Source organism: Aythya marila (genome assembly GCF_965140915.1).
Source record: "Aythya marila genome assembly, contig: HAP1_HAP1_SCAFFOLD_101, whole genome shotgun sequence".
Taxonomy (NCBI): domain Eukaryota; kingdom Metazoa; phylum Chordata; class Aves; order Anseriformes; family Anatidae; genus Aythya; species Aythya marila.
The window spans coordinates 819-12,824 of NW_028137603.1; the positions used below are offsets into that span (position 1 = coordinate 819).

At 60.2% G+C, this 12,006-nt stretch overlaps 2 protein-coding genes across 2 annotated transcripts; one reads left to right on the forward strand and one right to left on the reverse strand.

The window, feature by feature from the left end:
* Positions 1-297: 297 nt before the first annotated feature.
* GTF2H4 (general transcription factor IIH subunit 4) lies at positions 298-2,171 on the forward strand (the record flags this gene model as incomplete). Its single annotated transcript, XM_082785124.1, has 4 exons — positions 298-330; positions 693-740; positions 839-917; positions 1,729-2,171. 4 exons carry the CDS (start codon positions 298-300, stop codon positions 1,899-1,901), a joined length of 333 nt encoding a protein of 110 aa, XP_082641250.1. The 3' UTR covers positions 1,902-2,171.
* A 7,228-nt stretch (positions 2,172-9,399) lies between these two features.
* LOC309890696 (protein S100-A16-like) lies at positions 9,400-11,643 on the reverse strand. The gene is made up of 4 exons (XM_082785123.1): positions 11,591-11,643; positions 11,415-11,484; positions 10,588-10,766; positions 9,400-9,640 (listed from the first exon to the last, which is right to left on the reverse strand). The coding sequence occupies exons 2-4, from the start codon at positions 11,455-11,457 to the stop codon at positions 9,431-9,433; spliced, it is 432 nt and encodes a 143-aa protein (XP_082641249.1). The 5' UTR covers positions 11,458-11,484; positions 11,591-11,643; the 3' UTR covers positions 9,400-9,430.
* Positions 11,644-12,006: the final 363 nt, after the last annotated feature.

Below are 12,006 nucleotides of genomic sequence, written 5' to 3' on the forward strand. Positions count from 1 at the left end.
GTGGGGTGGGGGGTCCTGGGGGGCGTTTTGGGGGGGTTTCAGGGGTCCTGGAGGGGATTTGAGGGGTCTCAGGGGGGTATAGGACTGTCCCAGGGGGTTATGGGTGGGGGTATTTGGGGGTATTGGGGTGCAAATGGCCTTTGGCAATGGGATCACGGCCGACCAGGTGGGGTGGGGGGGTCCTGGGGGGTGTTTTGGGGGGTTTGGGGGGTCCTGGGGGGGATTGAGGGGTCTCAGGGGGGTATAGGACTGTCCCAGGGGGTTATGGGGGGGTATTTGGGGGGTATTGGGGTGCAAATGGCCTTTGGCAACGGGATCACGGCCGACCAGGTGGGGTGGGGGGGTCCTGGGGGGCGTTTTGGGGGGGTTTGGGGTGTCCTGGGGGGGATTTAGGGGGTCCTGGGGGGGTTTCAGGGGGGTATTGGGGTGTAAATGGCCATTGGCAACGGGACCACAGCCGACCAGGTGGGGTGGGGGGGTCCGGGGGGGCGTTTTAGGGGGGTTTGGGGGGTCCTGGGGGGGATTTGGGGGGTCCTGGGGGGTCCTGGGGGATTATTGGGGTCCCTGGGGGGTCCCTGGGGAGCTCTGTGAAGCTTTGGGGTTCCCCCATAGGATGTGGGGGGGGGGGGGGGCTTTGGGGTGCCCCTGGGGGTACCGGGACCCCCCCTCAATTTACCCCCCCCCCCCCCCAGATCATCCACTTCCTCCGCACCCGGGCGCACCCCATCATGGCCAAGCAGGTGAGTGGGGGGGGGGGGGGGGGACACAAAAAAAGGGGGGGGTCCCCTGGTTTTGGGGACCCCGACCCCACATTGTCCCTGTGTCCCCCCCCCCCAAGACCCCCGTGCTGCCCCCCACCATCACCGACCAGATCCGCCTCTGGGAGCTGGAGCGGGACCGCCTGCGCTTCTCCGAGGGTGAGGGGGGGTCCCCAAAATCCTGGGGGGTCCCCAAAATCCCCAGGGGGTCCCCAACTCCCCCCCCCAAGGGGTCTCCGACCCCCCCAGGGCGTCCCCAACATCCCTGGGGTGTCCCCAGTGCCCTCAGGGGGGTCCCCAACGTCTTTGGGGGGTCCCCAACCCCCCCCCAGGGGGTCCCTTCTGCCCCCCCCAGGTGCATTTTTGGGGTGCCCCCCCAGGAACCCCAATAATTAAGAAGGGTCATGGGGAGGGGGGGGGCAAGTGGCTGTCACTGGGGGGTGTCCCCAAAGGGGGGGTGTCCCCAAAAGGATGGTGGCTTCCTTGGGGGGGTGTCCCCAAAAGGGGGGGGTTCCCAAGGGGTGGTGGCACCCCAAAACGGGGGTGTCCCCAAAACGGGGGTGTCCCTAAGGGGTGGTGGCTTCCCTGGGGGGTGTCCCCAAAAGTGGGGGTGTCCCCAAAGGATGGTGGCTTCCTTGGAGGGGGTGTCCCCAAAAGGGGGGGGGTGGCTTCCCTGGGGGGTGTCCCCTAAAGGAGGGGGTGTCCCCAAGGGTGGGTGGCTTTCCCTGGGGGGGTGTCCCCAAAATTGGGGGGCATTCCCAAAGTGGGGTGGCTTCCTCTGGGGGGGTGTCCCCAAAACGGGGGTGTCCCTAAGGGGTGGTGGCTTCCCTGAGGGGGTGTCCCTAAAGGATGGGGTGTCCCCAAAAGGCTTGGTGGCACCCCCTGGGGACACCCCCAAACAGAAGCATCCTCACTAACCCCCCTTTGTGCCCTCCGTGTCCCCCCCCCCCTTTTTTTTTTTGCCCCCCAGGGGTGCTGTACAACCAGTTCCTGTCGCAGGTGGACTTCGAGGTGCTGCGGGACCACGCGCGGGCTCTGGGGGTGCTGATTTTCGAGAACCCCGGGCGCCGCCTGATGGTGGTGACCCCCGGGGGCCACCCCGACGTCAAACGCTTCTGGAAGCGGCAGAAACACAGCGCCTAAAGCCCCCCCCCCCCCCCAAAATGTGTGTCCCCCCCCCATCCTCAGGGGGGTGACAAAAAGGCAGCCCCGCAACTCCCCATCCCTTTTTTTTTTGTTTTGTTTTTTTATTAAGGTGGGTTTTTTAAGTGTAAATAAAGGAGTTTTGAGCAAGCTGCGGTGTTTAGGGGGTTAATATGGGATGGGGGGGGGGAAATGAAGTTCCAGCAGCAAATCCCAGTTCTCCCAGTAGCCCCCCTCTGGATCCCAGTCCCCCCAGTAGCCCCCTCTGGATCCCAGTCCCCCCAGTAGTCCCCTTCTGGATCCCAGGCTCCCATCAAAAGCTTTGAAATGTTTTGGAAGGCAATAAAAAATAAAACGGTAAAATAACAAATCAACGAATAAAATAACAAATAATATAAAAAATAAAAATAAAATGAAAGTATAAAAAATATTTGAAAACATAAAAGATATTTGAAAACATAAAAAATATTTTTAAAATATTTAAGAAACATTGAAAAATATAAAGAATAATTAAAAAATATTTTAAAGTTTAATTAATTAATTAATTAATAATAAATAAAAGCCAACGTTTCTCTACTCTCAAGGGCTCAAGCAGCGGAGCAGGTGGGACCAGAAGGTCCCCTAGACGCGAAATACTGAATTTTAAGTTAAAAAGGAAGGTAAACGCGCACGCGCTTGTCGTTAGGGATGGATTTGGGGGAAGAAAAAACAAATTTCGGACAATAAAAACCGCCCAAGGGATGGAGCCGCCCCCACACCCCAAGCCCCGACGGCGGCCGCTCCGCGTCTGGGGGCGCCACCGCGGCCGCCCCCCTTATATAGGGCAGGGCCGGACGCGGCCGAGTCAACCGCGGCGCGGGCTTCAATCAGGTCCGACCACGCCCCTGCAACGCACGGGGCCGTGTGGCCGCGGTTCTCAACCAGGTCCGACCCCAAACCGCCTGGTCGGGACCAGGGGGAGCCCCGCAGGGTCCCAGCGCCCTCAGCCCTCCCCTAGACTCCAATCTCCCCAGTGACCTTATCTCTACACCTGGAACTCCTCCTTAATCCCCTTTTCCAGTAAAAAAGAGGAAAAAAAGGGGCAAAAAACATTCTTAGGATCCACATCGTGTCCCTGCAAGTATTCAAGGGACTTTTGGATAACGCTCTCCACATCATTCAAGTCCTGTTCAGTTCGGAAGCACTCAAGGAATTAGACTGGGGGGCTAATTACTGTAGAATATCTTAGACTGGAAAAGGCCTTAAAGATCACCTGGTTCCAATCTCTACCGCAAGATCTGGAAGGGGCCTCAACGACTTCTTTTTATGTGAGGAGACAAAAACAATGTCTTTAGCTAAAAGCCTATTTTGGGGGGGGGAAAAGGGGTGTTTTAGTGAACAAAAACCCACAGGAGTAGCTACTGCGAGAACAACCATCCCTCACCCTAACGCTTTCCCACTGAGGGCGCCGCCACCGCCCCCCTTATATAGGGCATGGTCGGACGTGGCCGAGTCAACCGCGGCGCGGGCTTCAATCAGGTCCGACCACGCCCCTTCAATGCACGGGGCCGTGCGGCCGCGGTTCTCAACCAGGTCCGACCCCAATCCGCCTGGTCGGGACCAGGGGGAGCCCCGCAGGGTCCCAGTGCTCTGAGCACTCCTCTAGACGCCAATCTCCCCAGTGACCTTATCTCTACTCCCCAACCTCACCTGGAACTCCTCCTTAATCCCATTTTCCAGTAAAAAAAGAGGAAAAAAGGGGGCAAAAAACATTCTTACGAGCCACATCGTGTCCCTGCAAGTATTCAAGGGACTTTTGGATAACGCCCTCCACATCATTTAAGTCCTGTTCAGCTCGGAAGCACTCAAAGAATTAGACTGGGGGGCTAATTACTGTAGAATATCTTAGACTGGAAAGGGTCTTAAACATCACCTGGTTCCAATCTCTACCGCAAGATCTGGAAAGGACCTCAGCGACTTCTCTTTATGCGAGGGGACAAATAGACAAAGGCTTTAACTAAAAGCTTATTTTTGGGGAAAAAAAGGGTTTTTAGTGAACAAAAACTGCAGCAGTAGATACCCTGACAACAACCACTAACGCTGCCACTCTCCCACTGAGGGCGCCGCCGACGCCCCCCTTATATAGGGCAGGGCCGGACGTGGCCGAGTCAACCGCGGCGCGGGCTTCAATCAGGTCCGACCACGCCCCTTCAATGTACGGGGCCGCGGGGCCGCGGTTCTCAACCAGGTCCGACCCCAAACCGCCTGGCCGAGGGGAGGGGGGAGGAGCCCCTGAAGCTTCCTCTTGATTCCATTTCCCTGTAAATAGGGAAAAGGAGGCAAAAAAACTGCTTTTAGGGTCTGTACCAGCCGCCCGTGAAGATTCAGGAGACGTTTAAATAACGCCCTCGGCGTCCTTGAAAATTTCCTCAGCCCTCAGGCAATTCATTACTCTGGAGGACTAATTATCGTGGAATAATTTAAAATGGAAGGGATCCTAAAAGCTCTCCTGGCTCCAAGGAATCATCCCAGGGGACAAACAGACACATGTTTTAACTAAATACTTATTTTGGGGGCTGAAAAAGGGGTTTTCAGCAAAAAAAACCCTGCCACAGGGATTCCCACAGGATCCCAGTCCCTCCAGGAGCACTTTTCCATCTCCCAGTTCCTCCCAGTAACTGGCTGTGGATCCCAGTTCCCCCAGCAAGGTAAAAGAGGCTTCTCCCCATCACCAGATCCTCGCAGCGAGCTCAGGACCAGGACGAGACTCATCCAGAACCTTCCTCTGGCCCTCAGGGGATACTGGAGAGGCATCTGGACAATGCCTCGTTAAGATAATTGCGCTAATTTGGTCTTTGTGGAGCTCTCAACCTCATCAGGTGGAGAGGGGGGGGAGGGAGGAAACAGCCCAGATCCCAGTCCCCAGATCCCAGTCCTCCCAGTATCCCCACCACCGGTTGCTGCCCATGTCCCAGTCCCTCCAGTATGAGACCTCCGCATCCCAGTGCTCCCAGTCCTCCCCTAGACCCCGTCCAATTTCTCCACTCCCCAAAATCTCACCTTTAAATCCCCCTTGACCCCATTTTCCTGTAAAAACGGGGGAAAAAAAGGGCAAAAAACTCGGACAACTCCAGGTCTCACCATCGCCACCCCAAAAGCACCAATTCCCAGACCTTCATCAGCTCTTAATTAGCAAAAAGTGATAAAATTGGTGTCCCTGCAGGGTTTTTTTCCCACCCAGAAGCTAGATTTGGGTCAAACCCCCAAAAAATCCCCGTTAATTTCTGGGAGGCTCCGGGATTCGGAACCCAGCACCCCAAAAGTTCCCCGCACCCTCAATTTCATGACAATTAAAGAAGAATCAGGCAAAAAATATATATTTATTTATTAGGAGTTCATTCTGAGGGGGCAAAAAAATGAGTTTTTAACCCCTTTGAGGGGAAAAAAAATTAATTTAATTTTAATTTTACCCCCCCGACACCCCGCTGTACCCCCTCAGCACCCTTTTCGGCCCAGTTTTATCCCATTCCCTGCCCTCCCCCCCCCCCTTCTGCAGCTCCAGAGCACCCAATTATCCCATCCCCCCCCCCCCAGTTCTGGAGATCTGGATGGGCGGCTGCTGCCAGCACCCTGGGGGGGTCGGGGGGGGGCCAGGCCAGGGCGGCGCCCGGGCTCGAAGCAGGCGGCTGCAGCACCCGGCTGGGCAGGTGGGGACCCCCCCGGTACTGGGAAGGAACTGGGACCAGTATGGGAGGGAACTGGGACCAGTATGGGGGGGCCTAAGGGGGATGGGAGTGGGGTAGGGGGGGGCTGGGAGCAGTTTGGGGGGGAACTGGGACCAGTATGGGGGGGCCCGAGGGGGATGGGAGTGGGGTAGGGGGGGCTGGGATCAGTTTGGGGGGTGATGGAACCAGTATGGGAGGGACTGGGGGGGCTGGGAGCAGTCTGGGGGGGAACTGGGACCAGTTTGGGGGGTGATGGAACCAGTATGGGAGGGACTGGGGGGTCTGGGAGCAGTTTGGGGGGGAACTGGGACCAGTATGGGGGGGCCTAGGGGGGCTGGGACCAGTTTGGGGGATGCTGGAACCAGTTTGGAGAGAACTGGGACCAGTTTGGGGGAGGATGGGAGCAGTTCAGGCTGGGCGGGGTGCCGGGACCAGTCTGGGGTGCATACTGGGTCCAGTATGGGGTGCATACTGGGCCCAGTTTGGGTGCTGGGGGTCTCGTTGCAGGATCTCGGCGCTGCGGGGGCCATGGGGCAGAGGCAGGCGGCTGCACCCCCCCCGGCCCCCATCGGTGGGTTGGGGACTGGGAGGGACTGGGAGGGACTGGGAGGCACTGGGAGGGACTGGGAGGGACTGGGAGGGGACAATGGGGGTGGGGGGACAGCGGGGACAAGGATGGGGGGGTTGGGGGGGGGAAGGGGAAGGGGGGGGGCTCCAAAATTAATGGGGACGGGGGGACAATGGGGACATGGGGATACTGGGGGTACTGTAGATACTGGGAGTACTGGGGGTACTGGGGATACTGGGGATACTGGGAGTACTGGGGGTACTGGGGGTACTGGTGGTACTGGGGATACTGGGGATACTGGGAGAACTGGGGATACTGGTGGTACTGGGGATACTTGGGGTAATGGGGATACTGGGAGTACTGGGGATACTGGGGATACTGGGGGTACTGGGGATACTGGGGACACTGAGGCCATGGGGACATGGAGACGTGGGGATACCGGGGTACTGGGAGCACTGCGGATACTGGGAGCACTGGGAGCACTGGGAATACTGGGAGCACTGCGGGTACTGGCCGTACTGGGGCTACTGGGAGTTACTGGGCGTACTGGGATCGTGGCGATCCGGAACACGGGGACACGGGGGGGGCTCCGGGGGCCTTGGGGACACCGGGCCCGTGCCCCCTGTCCCCCCCCAGTGCCCCCAGTGCCCCCAGTGCCCCCCCCGGAGGAGGCGTCCCCGCTGGAGCGGGGGCTGCACGCCGTGGTGGGCACCTTCTACCAGTACGCGGGGGCGCCGGGGGGGGGCGGCGAGCCCAGCCTGGACCCCCGCGCCTTCCAGGGGCTGCTGCGCCGCGAGCTGGGCCACCAGCTGAGCGTGAGTGGCCACCTGGGGGGGGGCACGGGACCCCCGGAAAGGCCCCAAAAAGGCCCCCAAAAGGCCCGAAAAGGCCCCAAATAGGCCCCCAAAAGGCCCCGAATAGGCCCCAAAAGGCCCAAAAAGGCCCCAAATAGGCCCCGAAAAGGCCCCGAAAAGGCCTGAAAAGGCCCCAAAAGGCACCCAAATAGCCCCAAAAAGGCCCGAAGAGGCCCGAAAAGGCCCCAAAAGGCCCCAAAAAGGCCCGAAAAGGCCCCAAATAGGTCCCGAAAAGGCCCGAAAAGGCCCCCAAAGGCCCCAAAAGGCCCCAAAAGGCCCCAAAAGGCCCCAAAAAGGCCTGAAAAGGCCCCAAATAGGCCCCGAAAAGGCCCCAAATAGGCCCTGGGCACGGGGACATGGGGACACGGGGGCCCCCCCAAAGTGTCCCCATGGTCCCAGGGACCCCCCCAAGTGTCCCCATGTCCCCAACCCCGTGTCCTCATGACCCCACAAGTGTCCCCATGGCCCCAGCCCCACACGTCCCCATGACCCCATGTCCCCGTGTCCCACTCCCACATGTCCCCATGTCCCCAGGGTGCCCCCCAAGTGTCCCCACGTCCCCAGCCCCACAAATCCCCATGTCCCCACGTCCCCCCAAGTGTCCCCGTGTCCCCAACCCCATGACTCCATGTCCCCATGTCCCATTCCCATGTGTCCCCATGTCCCCACGTCCCCCCAAGTGTCCCCGTGTCCCCAACCCCATGTCCCATGTCCCCATGACCCCACATCCCCATGTCCCCATGTCCCACACCGCCCCCCAAAGTGTCCCCATGTCCCCAACCCCATATCCTCATGGCCCTCTGAGTGACCCCATGACCCCAGCGACCCCGCCACGTCCCCCCACATGTCCCAATGTCCCCCCACGTCCCCCACCCCGCAGGACACGGGGCAACCCGAGGCAGTGGCCGCCATCTTCGCGCTGCTGGACGCCAACGGGGACCGGCGCATCTCCTTCGCCGAGTACTGGCAGCTGGTGGCCTGGCTGTGCCACGTCCTGCGGCACCGCCACTACGGCGCCGCTGCCCCCACGGGGCCCCCCCTGCCCCCCGACGGCGACCCCGCTGCTGGGGGGCTCGGGGGCGAGCAATAAAGAGACCCCCAAGAGGGGGGAGTGCAGAGAGATCGGAGCTTGGGGGGAGCTTGGGGGGCACGTGGGGGGATGCCACAAAGCGTTCTGCCCTATAGGGTCCTGCCCTATAAGGTCCTGCCCTATAGGGTCCTGCTCCATAGGGTCCTGCCCCATAGGGTCCTGTCCTATAGGGTCTTGTTCCATGGGGACACTGCCCTAAAGGGTCCTGTCCCATAGGGTCCTGCCCCATAGAGTCCTGTCCTATAGGGTCTTGATCCATGGGGACACTGCCCTATAGGGTCCTGCCCTGTAGGGTTCTGCCCTATAGGGTCCTGTCCCATAGGGTCCTGTCCCATAGGGTCCTGCCCCATAGGGTCCAGCCCCACAGGGTTCAGAACTGGGAGAATTAAGCCAAAACGGGGAATGGGGAGAAAATGGGGAGAATGAGGAGAAAACAGGGGAATGGGGGGAAAAACGGGGGAATGGGGGAAAAAACGGGGGAATGGGGATGGTGGGGCGAAAACGGGGGAAATTTGGCCACCTCCAACGACGGGACGGCCCCAGTTTCATCTTCTCCCACACCCAAACCCCACCCAACCCAACCTTGGTCAACTCCAATGATGGGACATCCCCAATTTTGTCTTCTCCAGCACCCAAAACCCCACCCAACCCAACTTTGAGCATCTCCAGTGATGGGACATCCCCAATTTCATCTTCTCCAGCACCCAAAGCTTCATCCAACCCAACCTTGGCCATCTTCGATGACGGGACGTCCCCAATTTTGTCTTCTCCAAGACCCAAAACCCCACCCAACCCAACTTTGGTGATCTCCAATGACGGGACGTCCCCAATTTTGTCTTCTTCCACACCCAAAACCCCACCCAACCCAACCTTGGCCATCTCCAGTGATGGAAGATCTCCAATTTCTTCTTCTCCAGCACCTAAAACCCCACCCAACCCAACTTTGGTCAACTCCAATGATGGAACAGCCCCAATTTTGTCTTCTCCAAGACACAAAACCCCACCCAACCCAACTTTGGTGATCTCCAGTGATGGAAGATCCCCAATTTCTTCTTCTCCCACACCCTAAACCCCGTCCAACCCAACTTTGACCATCTCCAATGATGGGATGTCCCCAATTTCATCATCTCCCACACCCCAAACCCCACCCAACCCAACTTTGACCATCTCCAATGACGGGACGTCCCCAAATTTCATCACCCCCCACACCCAAAGCCGCGTCCAACCCAACCTTGGCCAACTCCAATGACCCCGTAACTTCTCCATGAACCCCCACGCGCCGTGCTCGCTGCACGCGCCCCTCGGGGGTCTCTTTATTGCTCGTCCCCGAGCCCCCCAGCAGCGGGGTCGCCGTCGGGGGGCAGGGGGGGCCCCGTGGGGGCGGCGGCGCCATAGTGGCGGTGCCGCAGGACGTGGCACAGCCAGGCCACCAGCTGCCAGTACTCGGCGAAGGAGATGCGCCGGTCCCCGTTGGCGTCCAGCAGCGCGAAGATGGCGGCCACTGCCTCGGGTTGCCCCGTGTCCTGCAGGGGGGGGGACATGGGGGGACATTGGGACATCTGGGGGGGTTGCTGGGGTCATGGGGTCACTCAGAGAGCCATGAGGATATGGGGTTGGGGACATGGGGACACTTGGGGGGACGTGGGGACATGGGGACAATGGGAATGGGACATGGGGACATGGGGTCATGGGGTTGGGGACACGGGGACACTTGGGGGGACGTGGGGACACGTGGGGGCATGTGGGGACATGGGGATATGTGGGGTTGGGGACGTGGGGACATTTGGGGGGTGGTGTGGGACATGGGGACATGGGGATGTGGGGTCATGGGGACATGGGACATGGGGTTGGGGACATGGAGACACTTCGGGGGGCACCCTGGGGACATGGGGACACTTGGGAATGGGACATGGGAATATGGGGACATGGGGTTGGGGACATGGGGACACTTGTGGGGTCATGAGGACACGGGGTTGGGGACACGGGGACACTCGGGGGGGTCCCTTGTGGCCATGGGGACACTTTGGGGGGGCCCCCTGTGTCCCCGTGCCCAGGGCCTATTTGGGGCCTTTTCGGGCCTTTTGGGGGCCTTTTGGGGCCTTTTCAGGCCTTTTGGGGCCTTTTCGGGGCCTTTTCAGGCCTTCTTGGGGCCTTTTTGAGGCCTTTTCGGGGCCTTTTTGGGCCTTTTGGGGCCTTTTTGGGCCTTTTCGGGGCCTATTTGGGGCCTTTTTGAGGCCTTTTGGGGCCTTTTCAGGCCTTTTTGGGGCCTTTTCGGGGCCTTTTTGGGGCCTTTTTGGGCCTTTTCGGGGCCTATTCGGGGCCTTTTCGGGGCCTATTTGGGGCCTTTTGGGGGCCTTTTCAGGCCTTTCTGGGGCCTTTTGGGGGCCTTTTCAGGCCTTTTTGAGGCCTTTTCGGGGCCTTTTTGGGGCCTTTCCGGGGGTCCCGTGCCCCCCCCCAGGTGGCCACTCACGCTCAGCTGGTGGCCCAGCTCGCGGCGCAGCAGCCCCTGGAAGGCGCGGGGGTCCAGGCTGGGCTCGCCGCCCCCCCCCGGCGCCCCCGCGTACTGGTAGAAGGTGCCCACCACGGCGTGCAGCCCCCGCTCCAGCGGGGACGCCTCCTCCGGGGGGGGCACTGGGGGCACTGGGGGCACTGGGGGGGGACAGGGGGCACGGGCCCGGTGTCCCCAAGGCCCCCGGAGCCCCCCCCGTGTCCCCGTGTCCCGGATCGCCGTATTCCCAGTACGCCCAGTAACTCCCAGTAGCCCCAGTATGGCCAGTTCCTGCAGTGCTCCCCGTATCCCCAGTACCCCCAGTATCCCCATGTCCCCATATCCCCATGTTCCCAGTATCCCCAGTGCTCCCGGTATTCCCAGTAACCCAGTACCCCCAGTACTCCCAGTACCACCAGTATCCCCAGTACTCCCAGTATCCCCAGTACCCCCAATACTCCCAGTACCCCCAGTACCCCCAGGTCCCCATATACCCTTGTCCCCAGTATCCCCAGTACCCCCAGTCTCCCCAGTATCCCCATATCTCCACCTCCCCATGTCCCCAGTATCTCCAGTGCTCCCAGTATTCCCAGTAACCCCAGCCTCCCCATGCTCCCAGTACCCCCAGTATCCCCAGTTCCCCCAGTTCCCCCAGTATCCCCAGCTCCCCCAGTTCCCCCAGTCCCCCCAGTATTCCCAGTACCCCAACGTCCCCATGTCCTCAATGTCCCCATGTCCCCATTCCCCCCCAGTCTCCCCAGTGCCCCCAGTGCTCCCAGTGCTCCCAGTGCTCCCAGTATCCCCAGTACCGCTGGGCTCCAGGGCCTTTTCCGCCCCCTGGCTCTGCCCCATGGCCCCGGCCGCCCTAATGAGGCGCTGCTGTAACGAGAGACCCCGTTACCAGCCTCGTCCCCCAGTCCTCCCAGTTCCCCCCAGTGCCCTCCCAGTGCTCCCAGTATCCCCCCAGTGCCCTCCCAGTGCTCACCAGGCCTCTCCCAAGGGCACCCCGGGGACATTTCGGGGCCACGTGGCCCCGGCTATTCCTGGCCACTGTCCCCTCCCTGGGGTGACACCGGACACCCGGCTGCCTCCCAGCACTCTCAGCCCTAAAAGCGCCTCAATTCACCCCAAAAAACCCCAGAAGGGGACACCCAGCTGGGAATTTTGGGGCAAATTCCGGAGATTTTCGCTCTGCCAGCAGCAAAGCCTTGGGTTCACCTCAGCAGCAACCCCAGGATTATCACCACTTTTTTCCCCCAAAATTGCCCATTTCCACGCTTTTTTCCCTTAATTTCCACCCCCCGGGTGCCAATTTTTGGCCTCGTTTTTCCCAAAATCCACTTTTTTCAACCCAAACCCCTCCACAGCCTCCCAGCTGCCCTACAGGGGGGTGCAATGGGG

Coding starts and splice junctions, on each gene's coding strand:
- LOC309890696 (XM_082785123.1), bottom strand. CDS start 11,457: ATGGGGCAGAGCCAGGGGGCGGAAAAGGCCCTGGAGCCCAGCG. Junction 10,767..11,414: donor AAAGGCCCTGGAGCCCAGCG/GTACTGGGGATA, acceptor GTCCCCCCCCAG/TGCCCCCAGTGCCCCCAGTG. Junction 9,641..10,587: donor AGCTGGGCCACCAGCTGAGC/GTGAGTGGCCAC, acceptor CCCCCCCTGCAG/GACACGGGGCAACCCGAGGC.